This window comes from Thalassophryne amazonica, chromosome 1 (genome assembly GCF_902500255.1).
Source record: "Thalassophryne amazonica chromosome 1, fThaAma1.1, whole genome shotgun sequence".
In the NCBI taxonomy this organism is placed as follows: Eukaryota; Metazoa; Chordata; class Actinopteri; order Batrachoidiformes; family Batrachoididae; genus Thalassophryne; species Thalassophryne amazonica.
The window spans coordinates 5,283,586-5,301,900 of NC_047103.1; the positions used below are offsets into that span (position 1 = coordinate 5,283,586).

The 18,315-nt window shown below is 41.7% G+C and overlaps 1 protein-coding gene across 1 annotated transcript; it reads left to right on the forward strand.

Annotated features, from left to right (window-relative positions):
- The first annotated feature begins 787 nt into the window (after positions 1 to 787).
- On the forward strand, positions 788 to 14,856 carry eif2s3 (eukaryotic translation initiation factor 2, subunit 3 gamma). Its single transcript, XM_034187259.1, has 12 exons — positions 788 to 884; positions 4,254 to 4,317; positions 4,722 to 4,849; positions 5,847 to 5,968; positions 6,348 to 6,442; positions 6,547 to 6,705; positions 6,853 to 6,987; positions 8,164 to 8,258; positions 10,217 to 10,361; positions 10,435 to 10,604; positions 14,475 to 14,647; positions 14,779 to 14,856. The coding sequence occupies exons 1-12, from the start codon at positions 816 to 818 to the stop codon at positions 14,840 to 14,842; spliced, it is 1,419 nt and encodes a 472-aa protein (XP_034043150.1). The 5' UTR covers positions 788 to 815; the 3' UTR covers positions 14,843 to 14,856.
- Positions 14,857 to 18,315: the final 3,459 nt, after the last annotated feature.

Consider the following 18,315-nt stretch of genomic DNA (forward strand, 5'->3'; position numbering starts at 1 on the left):
ACGTCATAAAATAAACATGAAAACAGAGACGCTTCGTTCATACTGAACAAAACCAGCCAGTTAGTGCTCGTAAATATGAACATATTCTGTTCACTTGACATAGAATCATATTTATTTGTGCACGTTTTTGTCTGCGCAAACTGTGTATTTGTGCTGTTAAATATGTAACTTGATATTTGTCCTATCACGAGGTTCAAATGCGCGTTCCCGCGAAGGGGTGCATTTCACGGCAGGGGAGCTGAATCCGGCACAACACCGGTCTTGAACCCGCCCCCCACCGGACACGGGTTTAATACAGGACAATGTTTGTTGTTGTTGTTGTTGTTTGTTTGTTTATGATAATGATACGCACAGGAGACGAGGATTCAAATCACAACAACAACAAAAATTATAATAAAATAAAATAAAAATATAAATAAATGTCTCATATACTTTTCACACTTGGGCGAAGAGCCTTAACCTTTAAGTTGGAATGAACAGTTGTGTTTCGTTTTATTGTTTGGTCTTCTAGAAGATAATGAACAGGAATACGCTCACAGTTTTATTATAATGGAAAACTCCACATTGACAAAAGTAAATTTCTATTTTAAAAGTGCTTTGTTGCATTTACTCAATTTTAAACTCTGGTATAAGTTATATTATTTTACATTTTATTTACCCCATCGCCATATTCGTATTGTTTTTTAGTCTTTTTAACTTCATTCCTGTCATTATAATTTTTTAAAAACGTTTTTATATTATTGTATTATTTTGAAATTGGTTTGTGACGTCAGCGCGCTTCCGCGTCCGCTTCCGCTTTTTCCCTTTCATTCAACATGGCGGGTGATGAGTCTGGAACGACGCTCGGTCAGCCTCATCTGGCCAAACAGGACCTCTCTTCTCTGGTCAGTGGTCTTTGTTCGCTCGTTTTAACTTCGCGTCGGTACTTTTTTTTTTTTTTTTCTCGCTCGTGCTGCTGAAACGTGAATGTTCCGGTTTGAACGGTGCGGTTTTTCGGTATAGCGCCGCACGTGACGGTAGGCCTGGTTCGGTTCACCGACATTAAAGTTTACTAGCGTGTTGTCTGTGGGGATCCACGGGCTCCAGAGTGGGTAGTGTTTATAAAAATAGGTAGCTGACATTTTTCAAGGGTGGTAATAAAACTAAGCAGTGAGTTGGAACGGCGTGTGAGTCCAGAATGTTTTTAGACTTACTGTCTTAATGTATTTGTAAATTGTTTAGGTTCTTGTTATCGTATATACGCATAATATAATGAAGACAAAGCAGCGTTTTTCTCTATGGAAAAATACTTGATTGAAATACTGTAAAAAATCGAAGATTTAATTGGACAATATTATTTTAATAATTTTTTTCAGGGGTTGATGATTTCATTAACAAAAGTGATGTTTACACATTGAAAGATATTTATTCTCCTGATTTATGTGGCACTGACATGTATTAAATTGCAGTTATAAATTTTTTTACCCACTTTCCTGTTACACTGAGGCGTGTAAACAGTTTGTAGTTTCTAAACAGTCCCAATGAAACTATCAACTTTTCATTGTGAAAATGAGTGAAGCCCCCTGTTTCTGCTCTCTCTCCCTCTCTCACCGAGCAAATGGAGCATTTTGGAAACATGAAGCCATATTTCTAAATCAATCAGCATCTACGGGACACAGAAGTAACTGGATTATATAATGAAAGATTCTGATGGGAGTTTTTTTTTTTTTTTCCTTTCAACTCAGAGCTTTGTTGATTGAACTTAAGGCAGTAATGTGGCTCACTTGGTGTATTCCTACACCAGCCTTTCACTGATGTCCAGTGTGACAAGCACAAAACAAATGCAGCGAAAGCAGTAACCAGTTAACCTGGCTTTTAATTAGTACGCAAATTAAATATATTAATTAATTTGTCCAAACTACTTTGTACTTTGTTGATGGAAGCCGTAATGTGGCTTGCTCCGTGCAGCTTCCTGAGTCGGGTGGGCTACAGACTCACACACATCTGTCAACATCTTTGCTTACATTGAACTTGCCCCTGCTGGAAAAGCATGCAAGTTCAGAATGTAATTAGCAACATCCACTGTTTAGTGTTGTTAGCTGACGTCCATAGTTCTTCCAAAAATATGAAGTTGTATCAGTGTTCTGTTTTGGTGCTGTTCATCCTTGACCCAAAATACATAAACACACCTAGTGTAAGTGTCAGCTTTCCCCAGTTTGTCCATGGTCGAAGTTATACACAAGCAGGAATGCAGAACTTTTTGTTTTTTCTGTATTCTTCCACAAGCAGGTGCTTTTATTTTTACACACCCATAAACAGAGACGGTGGCGGAAGATATCAAAAGCACTACAGTTTTCACTCATGATAATGGCAACATGACACTCAGCTAAACTGATTAAACCAATTGAACTACAAAAACACAATAAATTAATAACACTAACAACACTGTTAATCTAACATGAACCACAATAACAACAACCCTAAAACGTCAGACTCCCATGGTGCATTGTAGCACAACATCCATTGTTCACTGTTGTTAGCTAATATTACTAATTCCTCCAAATATATTAGTCCTATCAACTTCCCGTTTTTGCAGCATTCATGCTTGACCGCAAATACATAAGCATACCAAACAGTAAATGTCAGCTCTCCCCGGTTTGTCCATGATTGAAGCCATACACATGCGTGCGCACACACACACAGCGGCCACTTGGCTTTTATAATATAGATTAAACAAAGATTTAACATCATTTAAGTGAGGTTTAATTGTTTAGTGACTGTTTTTATTGAAATCGCAATGAGATAACTGTGACAAATAAATGTCTGTGTTCATAAAGTTACAAAATATGAAAATAAAGATATTGCACAAAAATGTGTGATTATCAGGGTTTTTACCTGAGGCCAAAATATGGCCATCCAGTATTGCAAAGACTTTGCGTCCACCTGTCCGTCCATCTGTCTGTGCTCAGCATACGTCCAGTTCTCTTACTGCCACAGTCTTCAAATTCACAGGGAACATTCTTGGGACACAGACCTTGGACAAGTTCAAAGATGGGTAACCTTAACGTATTCTAAGGGGTCAGAAGGTCACATTCTTTCTACACACTCTTTCACTGATTACATGCTCATATGGCTGAGGGTACTTTACTATTGCTTTTGTATATTTTAATTTTATCTTGGTAAGTGAGCGATGATAAAGAGGACATCATACAGCAACCAAAAAGACAACAACACATGGAAGGATGAAATTGAATAAAAAAAATACAATGCAATGCTAAAATACCTTTAGCCATATGACCATAAAAATAGGAAACAGAATGTGACCTTTTGACCTCTTAAAATGGGTCAAGATTATCCATCTTTGAACTTGTCCAAGCTCTGTGTCCCAAAAATGTTCCCTGTGAATTTGCAGACCCTGCAGTAGGACTGGACTTAAGCAGAGCACAGGTGGGTGGACTGACTCAAAGTCTTTGCTATAACCAATGGCCATATTTTGGCCTCGGGTAACAACAAGAACACAGATTTGTCATTGCCCGTAATGCAATGGATTGCTGCACAAGGGTGCCTGTGCAACAGTCTCTATCTGCACCCTGCGAGAGACCAAGACCCAGCCCACACAGCTCTGTGACAGACTGAGACATGGCCCCGTGACAGGCGGGTTGGATGTGGACTGTGAGAGAGACCGAGACACAGCCCCATGAAAGACTGAGACATGGCCCCACAAGACACCGAGACCTGGCCCACACAGCTCCGTGACAGACCGAGACACAGCCCAGTGAGAGACCGAGACGCCTCTTAGATGCCAGCGACTGCAGAGGAGATTGGCACAAGCTGACACATTTTCTGGCGGCAGCTGTTCCAGCAGCTACAGTTGGTACTGGAAGTGTAGAGACTATCTGCCATTTGCCCTCTGTGAGAAAAAAATCTGTTTTTGTCATTATGAGGAGATTGTATAAACCAGATACAGGGATGAATTGGCGAATGCAGCTAATAAAAGTTAGCTGCATTTGTTTAGAAGATTAAAAAGAGTTCAGGTATATAATGTGATGTGTTAACTGTTTAAGTGTAGAGTTAGCATAGGCAACGCAAAAACGCAAAGTCGCTACCATCAGTAAAACAACCTGCGACTGTCCATAATGTTTATTCGGCATGTTTTTCTTCGAATACTAGAGAAAATAAAACATAATTTGGAGCAAAGAGCACAACACCAAACCAGAACTCTTACAACAATTTCACACGCAGTTTGTTACATGTGAACTGTGTTGTGTTTCCAGGATGTGGCGACGCTGACGCCGCTATCCCCGGAGATCATCAGCAGACAGGCCACCATCAATATCGGTATGAAAGTCAGTGACTATGTTTCAGTGGGGGGGGGGGGGGGGGGGTGCTGTGCTACGTTTTTTCCAAACACATTTTATGGTTTGACAGTTTAAGTCCATCTGGTCTTCACAGAGGATCCACCAAACATCAGTTCAGCTGGTGTACATCTGAATTTGGCATTTAAGGGCTGTTAGAGCTGTTTATGAAACACGACTGATGGCTGCCTGAGTGATGAAAAACACACAAACAGCTGTAGACACATGTCCCATTTTGTCCTCATGGAGGTTTGAGATGTTCTTTAAAGGACCTCAGAACCTGCAGAAATGAAAGTTATCACATTTAGCACTTCAGGCTAAGAAGGGCTAACAGGAAGTGTGAGTCTTGTGCTGTGATTGAACAGTTGTGTGTGTGTCTCCTCTCAGGGACTATCGGTCATGTGGCACATGGAAAGTCCACAGTGGTGAAGGCCATTTCTGGTGTCCACACCGTTAGGTTCAAGAATGAGCTGGAGAGGAACATTACCATCAAGCTAGGCTATGCTAATGCTAAGGTAAGCGACGCTGAGAGCTGATTGTCCTGAAGGGAACCTGATGGTTCCTGTCAACCTGGACTCGCATTTATTAACGTTCTGCAGTCACGTGAACATTTTTGAACAGTTTCTAATTTCAGATTTTGGTCTCATTTTCTGCAGTGAGAGGATTTATGCAGATTTACTCAGTCTGGGTAAACCAGATTTACTCAGTACGTTCTGGACTCAAAAATGTTTACAGATTTACTCACTGTGAGTAAATCTGTAAACATTTTTGAGTCCAGCTGAACTTCGGTGAACGTAGTCCTGTAAATTCTCATGCCGGGTTTTCATGGCGCTATTGAAATGTGAAGCAGTGGAATGAATGTTCAAAGTGCATGTCAGAGTGCACGTTTACCAGGTAAACATGTGTCTCAGCATGAGAATTTTATTTGGTGTAATTATCAAAATTGTCATATAAAAAAAATGCTTCAAGTATTTTACTTTATCTGTAATGAGTCTATTTCATGATATTCTTTTTTAGTTTAGAGGTTGACCAATTGTTGTCATGATTATCAGTTGATCCATAATCTATATATTACTGATAATCGTTACCAGTAATCAGTCTGACCATATTTGACATGCACTTGTAGAGTAGCACGCGTGCTGGGCCTCGGCATGATGGAACCTGTCGGGTCCCTGCGTTACTGCAGAGTGAACAAAACGGAAGCATCAGGTGCCAGCTGGGACTTGAACCAGCCACCTCTGGCACAGACGGCCAGTGCTCCAACCGCTGCAGGCTGAAATATAAACTATCAAAAAAAAAATCCCCACACATCAATCAGTCATAAAGTAAGATTTTATTAATGGCCAAACTAGCTAGTTAACCCTAGTTATTGAGAAAGTGGCCCTGTTGAGTATTTCACCCAGTTTCCAGGTTTCCTCTTCAAATAAAATAATTTGGCATCTTGTTGATGATGTTTGGATGTTATCCGTTCAGCGCTGACGGTAGAGGATTTCGTGTTGTGCTTCGTTGTAGATCTATAAACTGGACGACCCCAGCTGTCCCAGACCCGAGTGCTACAGGTCGTGTGGCAGCAGCACGCCTGATGAGTTTCCCACAGACCTCCCCGGAACCAAAGGCAACTTCGCGCTGGTCAGGTGAGACCAGACACAAAGGTGGACGAGGTTCTGGATGGACCAGAGAGGACAAGTCCCCTCGGGCGTCGGAGTTTGGACTTAGATCGCAGTCGCTAATTGTTACAGTTGTGCTGATTATCTGAAATAGATGAATGCTGCCTTAGCGAGCAGACCGCCAGCTTTCCCTTTACAAGTCTCAGTCTTTTTCAGTGGGCGGGGCTAAATGAATCAGGTGCCTGTCTGCTGAGCTTTTTCACCTCTCTGTGTGTGTGTGTGTGTGTGTGTGTGTGTGTGTGTGTGTGTGTGTGTGTGTGTGTGTGTGTGTGTGTGTGTGTGTGTGTGTGTGTGTGTGTGTGTGTGTGTGTGTGTGTGTGTGTGTGTGTGTGTGTGTGTGTGTCAGACACGTGTCTTTTGTTGACTGTCCCGGTCACGACATTTTGATGGCGACCATGTTGAATGGTGCCGCTGTCATGGACGCAGCCCTCCTGCTGATCGGTGAGACTTCCTGACCTTTAACCTTATCGTGTTTCCATGTACAATCTGATCGATGGTAACAACTACTGGCTGCTTTTTTATTTTTGTGTGGGTGTGTTCGCCAGCTGGGAACGAGTCATGTCCTCAGCCACAGACGTCGGAGCATCTGGCCGCCATTGAGATCATGAAGCTGAAACACATCCTGATTTTGCAAAACAAGATCGACCTGGTGAAGGAGAGCCAGGCCAAGGAGCAGTATGAGCAGATCCTTGCCTTCGTTCAGGGTGAGCCGGTGCCAGAAAAGGAAACCCGCGTTCCTCAGTGTAAAAATACTAATGATAAGAATTGTTGGAGTTTCCTGACTCTTGATTGGCTGAGGACGCCTGACTGGGTTTGTTAGGGTTTGCTGAGGTCATGTGACTGTTGCGCAGGCACTGTGGCAGAGGGTGCACCCATCATCCCGATCTCTGCCCAGCTGAAGTACAACATCGAGGTGGTGTGTGAGTACATCGTCAACAAGATCCCAGTGCCGTTGAGAGACTTCACATCCGAGCCCAGACTCATCGGTCAGTACGGCCGCCGCCCACACCTTTGTTTGTTTTAGCAGTGACTGCTTGATGGACGTGTCAGATGCTCCCATGTAGAAACATAATCCATTTTTTTTATTCCCCACATTACGATCATCATGCATCATTAAACGGAGTTTGTAGATTTTTTTAACAATATTTATGCACGAAAAGTCTGAATTTGAAGGTGACATTTGATCGGTTTTATGCTGTTGTTAAATTTTGCTTGTTGGAAAATGCATGAAAAACATAAAACTAGAGTACTGTGCTCATAGAGAACAAACCTCTGCCAACATTAGTTTCCAATTCAACAAATTTTTACCTTAGAAAAGGTTTTCAAGGCTAAAGTCCTGTTAGAAGTGACTTTTCATAAACTAAATTGTAATTAAAAAAATATAGATCAAAAGGGCTTTTTAATGTTAAAAAGAATCATATATGCGTTAAATCTGCATTCCAGATCAGATGTGGATCAAACGTGGTCTGTTCATTGAGTGTCAGTTTGCACCTCACTGTCACAAAAGAGAGTGATTGAGATTTAATGCAAAATGTACATCAAATGGGCTTTTCAATGTTAAATTCAAATGTCCACACAATCCAGATCAGATCTGGATCAAACTTTGTCAGGTGATAAAGGATACTATCCCACATGACGCTGTCAGATACAAAAGAAATATGATCTTTTTTGACAGTTAAGAATTTTTGACAAGTCGTTCAATGTTAAAGGAAAGGAATTTTTCCAATTTGCCAAGATTTTTCCTGACTTTGCCCTTTGACCTACAACCTTGAAAATTTAATCAGTTCTTGTCTCAGGATATGAATCTTCAGTTAAAAAAAAAAAAAAGAATTCATAAAATATGAAAAATTGTGGGCTCCCGCTGTTCACAATCAGACAAACAAACGGGCAAACATAATAAGCACACACACCCGCCTGACCGCCTTTTGTTCTTGCTTTTGATTTTTATTTGTTCAATAAAGAAGTTTACTCAGGAACAGATTTGGTGAAAGAAGAACAAAAAAGACGCACAACAAAGGTGAAATGTGTGGGAATTTTCTATAGAACACAGCAAGATATTGAGATGTATTTATTTATTTTTACTGACACGTTTTCCTGTTTGTTTCTAACATTATATAATGTAAAAAAACAAAAGAGTATTGTTTTTTTCCTTTGTATTTCAGTCATCAGATCATTTGACGTGAACAAACCCGGCTGTGAGGTGGACGACCTGAAAGGGGGCGTGGCCGGAGGAAGCATCCTAAAGGGGGTGCTCAAGGTCAGGTTTCACACCTAAACCCAGAACCACAGTTGTGTGTGTCCATGACCATAACCACACACATTTACACATATGACTACAAAAACAGGGCTGCCCTTTGTCACCGGTTCTGTTCATTATTTTTATGGACAGAATTTCTAGGCGCAGTCAGGGTGTAGAGGAGGTCTGGTTTGGGAACCACAGAATCTCATCTCTGCTGTTTGCAGACGATGTGGTTCTATCGGTTTCGTCAAATCAGTACCTTCAGCGTCCACTGGAGCGGTTTGCAGCCGAGTGTGAAGCAGCACCTCCAAATCCGAGGCCATGGTTCTCAACCGGAAAAAGGTGCCTTGCCCTCTTCAGGTCGGTGGGGTGTCCTTGCCTAAAGTGGAGGAGTTTAAGTATCTCGGGGTCTTGTTCGCGAGTGAGGGACGGATGGAGCTTGAGATCAACAGACGGATCTGTGCAGCGTCTGCAGTGATGCGGTCGCTGTATCGGACCGTCGTGGTGAAGAGAGAGCTGAGTAGGGGGTCAAAGCTCTCGATTTACTAATCGATCCATGTTCTGACCCCCACCTATAGTCATGAGATTTGGCTCATGACCGAAAGAACAAGATCGCGAGTACAAGCAGCCGAGATGAGTTTAATCCGCAGGGTGGCTGGGCGCTCCCTTAGAGATAGGGTGAGGAGCTATGTCACTCGGGAGGAGCTCGGAGTCGAGCCGCTGCTCCTCCACATCGAAAGGAGCCAGTTGAGGTGGCTCGGGCATCTTTTCCGGATGCCCCCTGGATGCTTCACTGGAGAGGTGTTGCATCGGGAGAAGGCCCCAGGGAAGACCCAGGACACGCTGGAAGGACTATGTCTCTCAGCCGGCTTCGGAACGCCTCGGGGTTCCCCCGGAGGAGCTGGGGGAGGTGTGTGTGGATCGGGAAGTCTGGGCAGCTTTGCTTGAGCTGCTGCCCCTGTGACCCGACCCTGGATGAAGCAGAAGAAAATGGATGGATGGATGGACTACAAAAACAGTCAACTCCCTAAAAGAAACTCTGCATCTTCTTCACATTCTAACTTGAACCATCACAATTCGTATCTTGACCCGACACCCCGAAGTGTTTGCTGCCACACCTAGTTCACCATATGTCTTTTCCTTAGCTTTCATCACTTGTCTTTTCTCTTTATGCTGCATCTCCTTGTACTCCTGTTTACTTTCTTTATCTCTCCAACTATCACAATTCTTGTATTGCATGCTTGGGCACACTCTCCACCACCTCATCTAACACACTCCAGAAATCTTCTTTCTCCTTCGTCTCACTACCTACCTGTGGCGCATATGCACTGATGATATTCATCATCACCCCTTCAGTTTCCAACTTCACACTCATCACCCTGTCAGACACTCGCTTAACCTCCAACACACTCTGAACACGTTCTTCGTTGTTTTTTCTTATGAGTCAGAATTAAATCTCCAGATTTCAACATTGACTGAAAGGTGCAGTAAATTTTCCTTTGGTTGAAACCAGTCTGTATAAAAGCTTTATTTGTGACTGGCTTGTGGTTCTTTTAGTATTTTTGCATTTTCTGTGTCATCAGCTGTAAATTAAAGAGCGAACTGAGCATTTGGGTTTAACCTCCATTGTGGGGGAGTTTTTTTTTTTTTTTTTTTTTTTTTCCCCAGTTTGTTCAAATCGAGTCATTTAATTTTTTTTTATTTATTTTTGGATCTGACATATTTAAGCTTGATAAACACGCATCTTTTTGAAATTTTATAAAATAAATCACACCAAACCATCACTTGGTACTTACAGAGTTAGTTTTCATGCTTCCTGAGGTTTATCTTGTATGTTTGGAGAAACATTCAGTTTGAGTCTCGCTCTGTGTTGTGGATCAGTGTTTGTATTTCCGGTCTTGGATCATCACTGGTATATGTTTTGTGATTTGCACCGACTAGACGCGGTCAAAAATGGCACCATTTTGTTTCTGCAGGTGGGTCAGGAGCTGGAGGTGCGGCCTGGAATCGTGTCCAAAGACCAAGAAGGAAAGCTCATGTGCAAACCCATCTTCTCCAAGATCGTGTCTCTGTTCGCTGAGCACAACGACCTGCAGTACGCTGCCCCCGGAGGCCTCATTGGTAATTTCAGTGGTGTGACTTTTTTTAGGTCCAGTGAGGAGTTCGGGGCTTTGACGAGTGTATTTGCGTGTAGGTGTTGGTACTAAGATCGACCCGACACTGTGCCGGGCGGATCGGATGGTTGGTCAGGTTCTCGGAGCCGTCGGAGCGCTGCCAGAGATCTTCACTGAGCTGGAAATCTCCTATTTCCTGCTGCGGAGGCTGCTGGGAGTCCGCACAGAGGGAGACAAGAAGGCTGCCAAGGTGAGCAGTGCATCATGGGAGTTAGTAACCAGTCCAGAACATTGATTTAAATGTTAATCACATAATTATTGACCTTAAATTTTTCTTAGTGTCAAACCCCATTTGTTTTAATAATTGAAACTGGATAAGTGACTAATCGCAGCCCTTAAGGTCTCTGTCATTTCGATGTGCAGTTTTGATTTTTGAGAGGTGCACGTCAAGCTATGGAGAGGGTACGCAGTGACGCAGAGGGTTCTGTGTCACTGCAGAAGAATAAATCAGGTTTGTGCCGCCCTTCAATTAGTCATTCAATTTAAAAATAGACTACTGACAGTCGTTCATTTGTCATTTATTTAAAAAAAAAATGGCGTTCTCTGATTCAAGCTGAGAAATGCACCGGGAGCAGAAAAACCACCTAGGGACTTTCTTTAAAATACTACGTTTCTTCAGCCACGACAAGGAAGTAAAGTATTTTACGTTTTCGTCAGGCTGTGATGATGAATCTGACTGAAACAAGCAGGTCAGATTAAGACGTTATATTTACTCAGTGGGTGAGTGCTTTTAATATTTGAAACAGTCTGTTATCATGAAGACTGAAGCATTCAGCCAATCAACGAACAGCATCAGTGGATGTATTTCAACTTAGTAAATTACAAGAAACGTGTGTCAATCGCATAACTTGCCTACAACTTACATCCCGCGTATGCTGGACATATGTCTCATACGTCCCGCATACGTCTAAAATATTGTGCATGCTCAAAAATTTTTAGGCACTCGGCATATGACGATCTATATCAGCGTGCTCTTAACTTATACAAAACTTATCAATAACTGATTAGACATACTACCGTGTTTTTAATCCCGTCGGCATACGCTGGCTAAATCGTCAGGTGTAACGGGGTGTTGGAATTAAAAAAAATAAATAAAATTGTTCCCAGACTGATTAATAACATTCCATGTCAGCCGTGGGGCACTAAAAACACTGTATATGCCAGACCTGTATGTGGCGCTGTAACACTCCCAAGACAAATGAAGAAGCAAGACGGCAGAAGCTACAACTTTTCAAAACAGGACACTGGGTAAAATAAAGCCTCTTAAGAGAAAGAGGGTCCGCGCTGAGATAGACTTACTGTGTATTTAAAGTGAAGCAGTCCGTTTCTTGTATTTTTAAAAGAAGAGGCACTGTGTTGATTTCAGCCTCACAGGTGAAGCCTGTGATACCAAAATAATGGAGCGAGCGTCTATTGACTGGCTCAGCAGCAAAAACTACAGTCCTCACACAAACATGGCAATAACCATAACAAGGCTGCACTACGTACGAATGTTATTAATACGGCTACGTACCAGTAACCACTTCCTAAAACCATTCACACGCTGAGTAAATATAAAGTCTTAATGTGACCTGTTAACTTAGTTTCAATCAAATTCATCATCACAGCCTGATAAGACATTCTTGTTTTGGAAGCTGATGTCCTGGCAATACTTTGATTAGATAGAACTTTATTGATCCCTTGGGAAGACTCCCTCAGGGAAATTGAGGTTCCAGCAGCATTGTATAGTAGCACACAGGATAAGAAGCACACAGAGTATCAGGTGTAGAAGTAAAAAGACAGTTTGCTAAATATAAACATAAATACTAGAAGTACTGCTCTCTACTGGTTTACTGGTTACTCCTGTTCCTCTCCTTCCCGTCCTCTGTCTTCCTGTTACTCCTCCCCCTGAGTGAGGAGTTGTCCAGTCTGATGGTCTGAGGGACAAAGGAGTTTCTCAGTCTGTTGGTCCTGCACTTGGGAAGGAGCAGTCTGTGGCTGAAGAGGCTCCTCTGGTTGCTGATGACGGTGTGCAGAGGCTGACTGGCATCATCCAGAATGTCCAGCAGTTTAATTCCTTATTATGAAAATTACTGAAGCAACGCAGCGTTGTTAAAGAAGTCCCTCAGTGTTTGTCTGCTCCAGGTGTGTTTCTCAACCTGAACCAGAGAACTCCAGCGCTTTGTCCCAACAACAAGACAAATAAATAGGTTATTTTAAAGGTTGAAATGTATTACCGGCAGTGTTCCACCACCTGGCGTATATTCAGTGTTCTACTCACGATGAAAATAAATCCTGTTTTGAGCCACCAAGACAAAAAACAGCAAACCGTAATTTCTGGACTATAAGCTGCTACTTTTTTCAACACATTTTGAACACTGTGGCTTAAACAGTGATGCAGTTAATTTATGGATTTTTACAGGCTTTCTCATAAGTTGAAATATGTCAATTGATGCTGTCCATTGATTGGCTGAAAGCTGCGCTCCTCTTGCGCCGTGAATTCACACACAAAGTAAATATAAAGTCTTACCTGTTGATTTTAGTGGATGTATCAACACGTTCCGATGAAAAATTATCCACATAAAGCCTCCTGATTTTGGAAAATAACATCTGAAAATACTTTAATTCCTTGTCATAGCTGAAGAAAAGTCCCTCTTGGGCACTTTGTGCCACAGTTGCTCCGTCAAATTAATCAGCGGAGCCTCCCCTCCCCCAAAACCGGGTCTGTGTCTTTGGGCCACAAGTTGAAAAAGTCACAGCACCTCAGTAACGTGTCTTGTTTACCACTGGCACCAGGCAATCCTGGCTGCAGGTGATGAAATTATCTCATGATCCACAAAGAAAGAAAAAAAAGTTAGTTACTCAATTCTCCATGTGGAGCGGAGACGACGCGCGCCACCGTGTGCTGGATGCTGTGCTGGTCAATATTTACATGTAAGACCTTCAGGGAAAAAAAAAAAGCCACTTACGGTACGTATTTAATTCAAAGTTAAAAAATCTTTCTAACATCTTTCTGTGTAAATATCTAATGTTACAACGTGGAGACCTGCAGCTAACAGACAAGTGCAGCCTATTTATGTACAATTTATTTTTTCTTTTTAAAATTGGTGGGTGCAGCTAATATTCAGGTGCCCTCTATAGTCCGGAAATTATGGTACACATGATCAGTCAGCATACAAACACACTTCAGCTAATGACACAGCAGAGGAGCAACATATGATAAGAGGAACTTTATTTATCCCAGATAAGAGGAACTTTATTTATCCCAAAGGGGAATTCAGTTAAGTCAGTGAGCTCATCTATTTATCAAAGACTAACACAGTCTGATGGAGTTACATTTACACAATTTCACTTAAAATTTCAACTGATTCATATAATGACCCGATTAAATAGAGTTTTTAAAGACGTCCGTCCATGTTTGTCTGCTCCATGTGTGTTTCTCAGCGTGAAACACGGGACGGCCGCGCTTTGTCTCGCCAACAACATCCAAAATAAATGACAGGCAGAAGTGAACCACACCGGGTCGTCATCTTCTGTTGAGTTTATTGGCGGGTTGCAAACTGACACAGTGCGTTATCGTCACTAACTGTTTGGGTGTAGAGCATTAATGGAGTCTGAGTACCTCACCAGGTCAATGTACACGGAAACCTTTCAAAACAAAAAACAGTATTAACCGGTTACAATAAATGGTTCTGTTCCAGAGTATAAAAATTTATAATGTTTCTGGTTTCGCTTTTGTTACCAGCAAAATACCAAAAGTTTCTGGTTTTTGGTCCACAGACCGGTTCAAAGCTTTGGGTTTTAAACAATAGTCATTTGGATTTAAACTGTCAAATTAGAATTGGATTTTTAGTTGAACAAAATATTTTCTTAGTTTCTGGGAAATTATTCCAGAGCTTTTCCACTTTATTGTGGCATCTGATAAGCAGAAATATTCATCATTTCTTTAGTTACGTTGGAGTAATGAGATCTTTCAGTCTTAAAGGACTGACGGTTCTGAGATGTTCTGGAACAGAATCAGACGGCTCTCATATTGCGAGCGTTTGTTTGAGGTTAGCGTGACGCGGCGTATTCGTCACAGGTCCAGAAGCTGTCCAAGAATGAAGTGTTGATGGTGAACATCGGCTCGCTGTCGACGGGCGGCCGCGTCAGCGCCGTCAAAGCTGATCTGGCTAAGATCGTCCTCACCAACCCTGTGTGCACAGAAGTCGGTGAGAAGATCGCTCTGAGTCGCCGTGTAGAGAAACACTGGCGGTAAGAACCAGAAGCGAGTGCGACGCCCTGCAGATTACTCTTTGATCTTCATCATCTTGTCTTAACGTTTTAATGTTCATGTCTAATGACACTTCATTTTTTCTTCTTCTTTTTTCCCCTCCTCCTGTCAGTTTGATTGGCTGGGGTCAGATCAGGAGGGGCGTGACCATCACACCCACTGTCGATGATGACTGAGACCAACAAAGCAGTGTGATGCTGTTACCATGGTGATGCTGCTCTGGTCTGGACAGCGTAACAATGACACACTTATGTTTCATTTTTATTATTATTATTAATAATGAGGAAGGAACCGGACACAAACATCAGCGGCTTTAAGCTCCTCCTCCTCCTCCTGCACATTTCCTCCACATCCACATGACGAAGATGGACGATTTCAGGTGTCCTGTCGTTGAGGGGAGGAGACCCTGTGGTTCTAACCCTAACCTCCAGAGGGCGGCACTGAGCTGGATCAGATTGTCTTTGTGTCACAGGTTTAGATTTCACTGAGTGCATCATCAACTTTCAACTCCAATAAACTTACGTTCAGAAACGTGTCCGACTCTGACGTCTGCTTCAGGAAGATCAACGTTACTAACAGAAAATAAAAAGGATGACATGAGTCAACAGAAAATTGATCAGCTATTGGCTTAATGTTAAATATTTAACTGATTTATTGATTGAAAGAAGTTACCAAATTTTCTGGTTCCAGGCTGTAAAGCATGAAGAGTTTATTAAATTGTTTGTTTTTTGTTTTTTTTTTCTTTCTAATCATAAATTGTGGGGTATCAGTGTGTCTGCTGTGTTAATACGACTGCTGCAGTTAAAATATTTAGTCTTACACGGGTCCTGAGGTCCGGTGCTGGTCCCCTTATACTGCATTGTGGAGTGGATGTCGGCCCATCACGTGAGTTCTGACCCCCAGCTGAGGCTGCTACCAGTTTCCAGCTGAGTTCAAGGACACAGGCGGGTAACCTGGAGTCAAACTCCAGTCTGCAGGTTAGTAGTAAAATTCCCACAGTGACGTGCTTTGCTTCAGGTAAGCATTTTATGAGCTGATGAAAAATGAAAATGGCATTATTGATAATGATGAAGAAATTGCTGTTGAGTTAAATTGTTTTTTCCAGTCGGTCTTTGTGAATGAAGATAAAAGTCTGATCTGGTTTAACGATTTTATGAAATGTATTTACGGCGAAACAGTATGTGATCCCTTTAATTTTTATGGTCAAATTTTTGAACATCATGTTTTAGATGACATATTTTTCTCACCTGAAGATGTGAAAAAGTTGTTGCTTCAGATGAATGCTAATAAGTCAATGGGTCTGGACGAAATACATCCTCGAGTTCTTAAAGAGATGGCCTTAAATTGATGGCCTTGTCGGCTGAGGCCATTTATTTACCCTTATTTTGCATTCTTAGACAATCTTTTGACCAATGTAGACTTCCTGACACTTGGAAGAGGGCCAATGTGACCCTAATTTTCAAGAAGGGTGAAAAGACCATAACAGGTAATTACAGGCCTGTGAGTCTGACATCACAGGTTTGTAAATTATGTGAAAAAATCATTCGAGATATGCTTGTAATCTTTATAGAAAAAGTGCTCTCGAACGATCAGCATGGTTTTTGAAGGGGCAGATCCTGTCTCACTAATCTACTTGTTACTCTTGAGGAATGGACGCAAATGTATGACGAGGGCTTACCTTTTGATGCCCTGTATCTCGATTTTCGAAAAGCACTCGACTCTGTGCCGAGTGCCAGACTCATTTATAAACTGCAAAAGTACAGTATAGAAGGAAGACTTTGTAATTGGATAGAAAATTTTTTAAGTGACAGGGAACAAAGAGTTTGTATGAATGGTGTGAAGTCCTCTTGGATGAAGGTAACCGGTGGTGTCCCCCAGGGATCGGTCATAGGGCCGATATTGTTTTCTGCTTTTTATTAATGATTTGCCATGTGCAATAAAGTCAAATTGTAAAATTTCCGCCGATGACATGAAGGTGTATCACCCTATCCTTTCTTTAGCTGATGGGGAAGACCTTCAGTCAGACATAGTCTCACGGCTTGGTCTGAAGAATGGTTACTTGGGTTTAATGAAGGAAAATGTAAAGGTCTCCATATTGGTAGAAAAAAAATCCATGTTCCGATTATGAATGAAAAACAATTAGAAGCGGTTTCAGAAGAAAGAGACCTAGGAGTGTTGATTTCTCAGGACTTATCCTTTTCCCGCCATATTGCTCTTTCGGCAGCTGAGGCCAGTAGAATTCTTGGGATGATAAAAAGGGCCTTTTTGTTTATTGACAAAGACTCCTTTCTTCTTTTATACAAAACGTTTGTTCGTCCTCACCTTGAATATTGTGTGCAGGCATGGTCACCTTATTTGCAGAAAGACAAAAATATTTTAGAGAAAGTACAGAGAAGGGCCACTAAGCTGGTTCCAGAATTTAAAAATTTGTCTTATGAGGATAGGCTCTTGCAACTTGGTCTCACAAGTCTTGAAGACAGACGAACTCGAGGTGATTTGATTGAAATATACAAAATTTTGTATGGCTTTGAGAATGTTGACCCCACTGTATTTTTCAAATTGAGAAGGTATACTGGCCTTAGAGGTCATGAATTGTGCTTGGAAGTTAATAGATCTAGATTAAATGTGAGGAAAGAATTCTTTAGTAACTGAGCAGTAAAGATCTGGAATAGTTTGCCACCTGAAGTGGTCTTATCCTCAAGTACAGATATTTTTAAAGCAAATTATGATCTGTATTATAGTATAATGAATGCCACCAGATTTTGATTTTGATTAATAGTTTTTTATTGAATGTTATGTGTCATTATATGCAATCATGTATACAAATATTTTACACAATAAAATGAATTATGAATTATGTTGTAAATGGAAACCAGGCACCAGGGAAAGATGAATGCAGCAATGTACAGATCGAGACATCCAGGATGAAAACCTGCTCCAGAGCGCTCTTGACCTCAGACTGGGGCGACGATTCATCTTTCAGCAGGACAATGACCCTGAGCACACAGCCAAGATATCAAAGGAGTGGCTTCAGGACAACTCTGTGAATGTCCTTGAGTGGCCCAGACCTGAATCTGACTGGACATCTGTGGAGAGATCTGAAAATGTCTGTGCACCGACGCTCCCCATCCAACCTGATGGAGCTTGAGAGGTGCTGCAAAGAGGAATGGACCAAACTGCCCAAAGATAGATGCGCCAACCTTGTGGCATCATATTCAAGAAGATTTGAGGCTGGAATTGCTGCCAAAGGTGCATCAACAAAGTACTGAGCAAAGTCTGTGAATACTTATGGACAGGTGATTTGTTTTTAATAAAGTCGCAAAAATTAAAATTTTTTTTCATGTTGTCAATTTGTGGTTCTATGAGTAGAATTTTGAGGGCAAAAAATAATTGACTCCATTTTGGAATAAGGCTGTAACAGTGAAGTGCTGTGAATACTTTCCACTGCCACACTGCTTCAGTTAGAGGGGGCGGGGCGAGCAGGACTAAAACGTTTTAATGTTTATTTAAATACCACCTCAGAGTTTGTGGCAATTTTTTGCTGCAAACTTTAATATGATGTTGTTGTTTGGCTCCTTTAAATCATAGCGCAGTAAAGGTTATTCGGGGACTCGAGCAGATCGGAGCAGTTTTATTTTCTCACTGACCG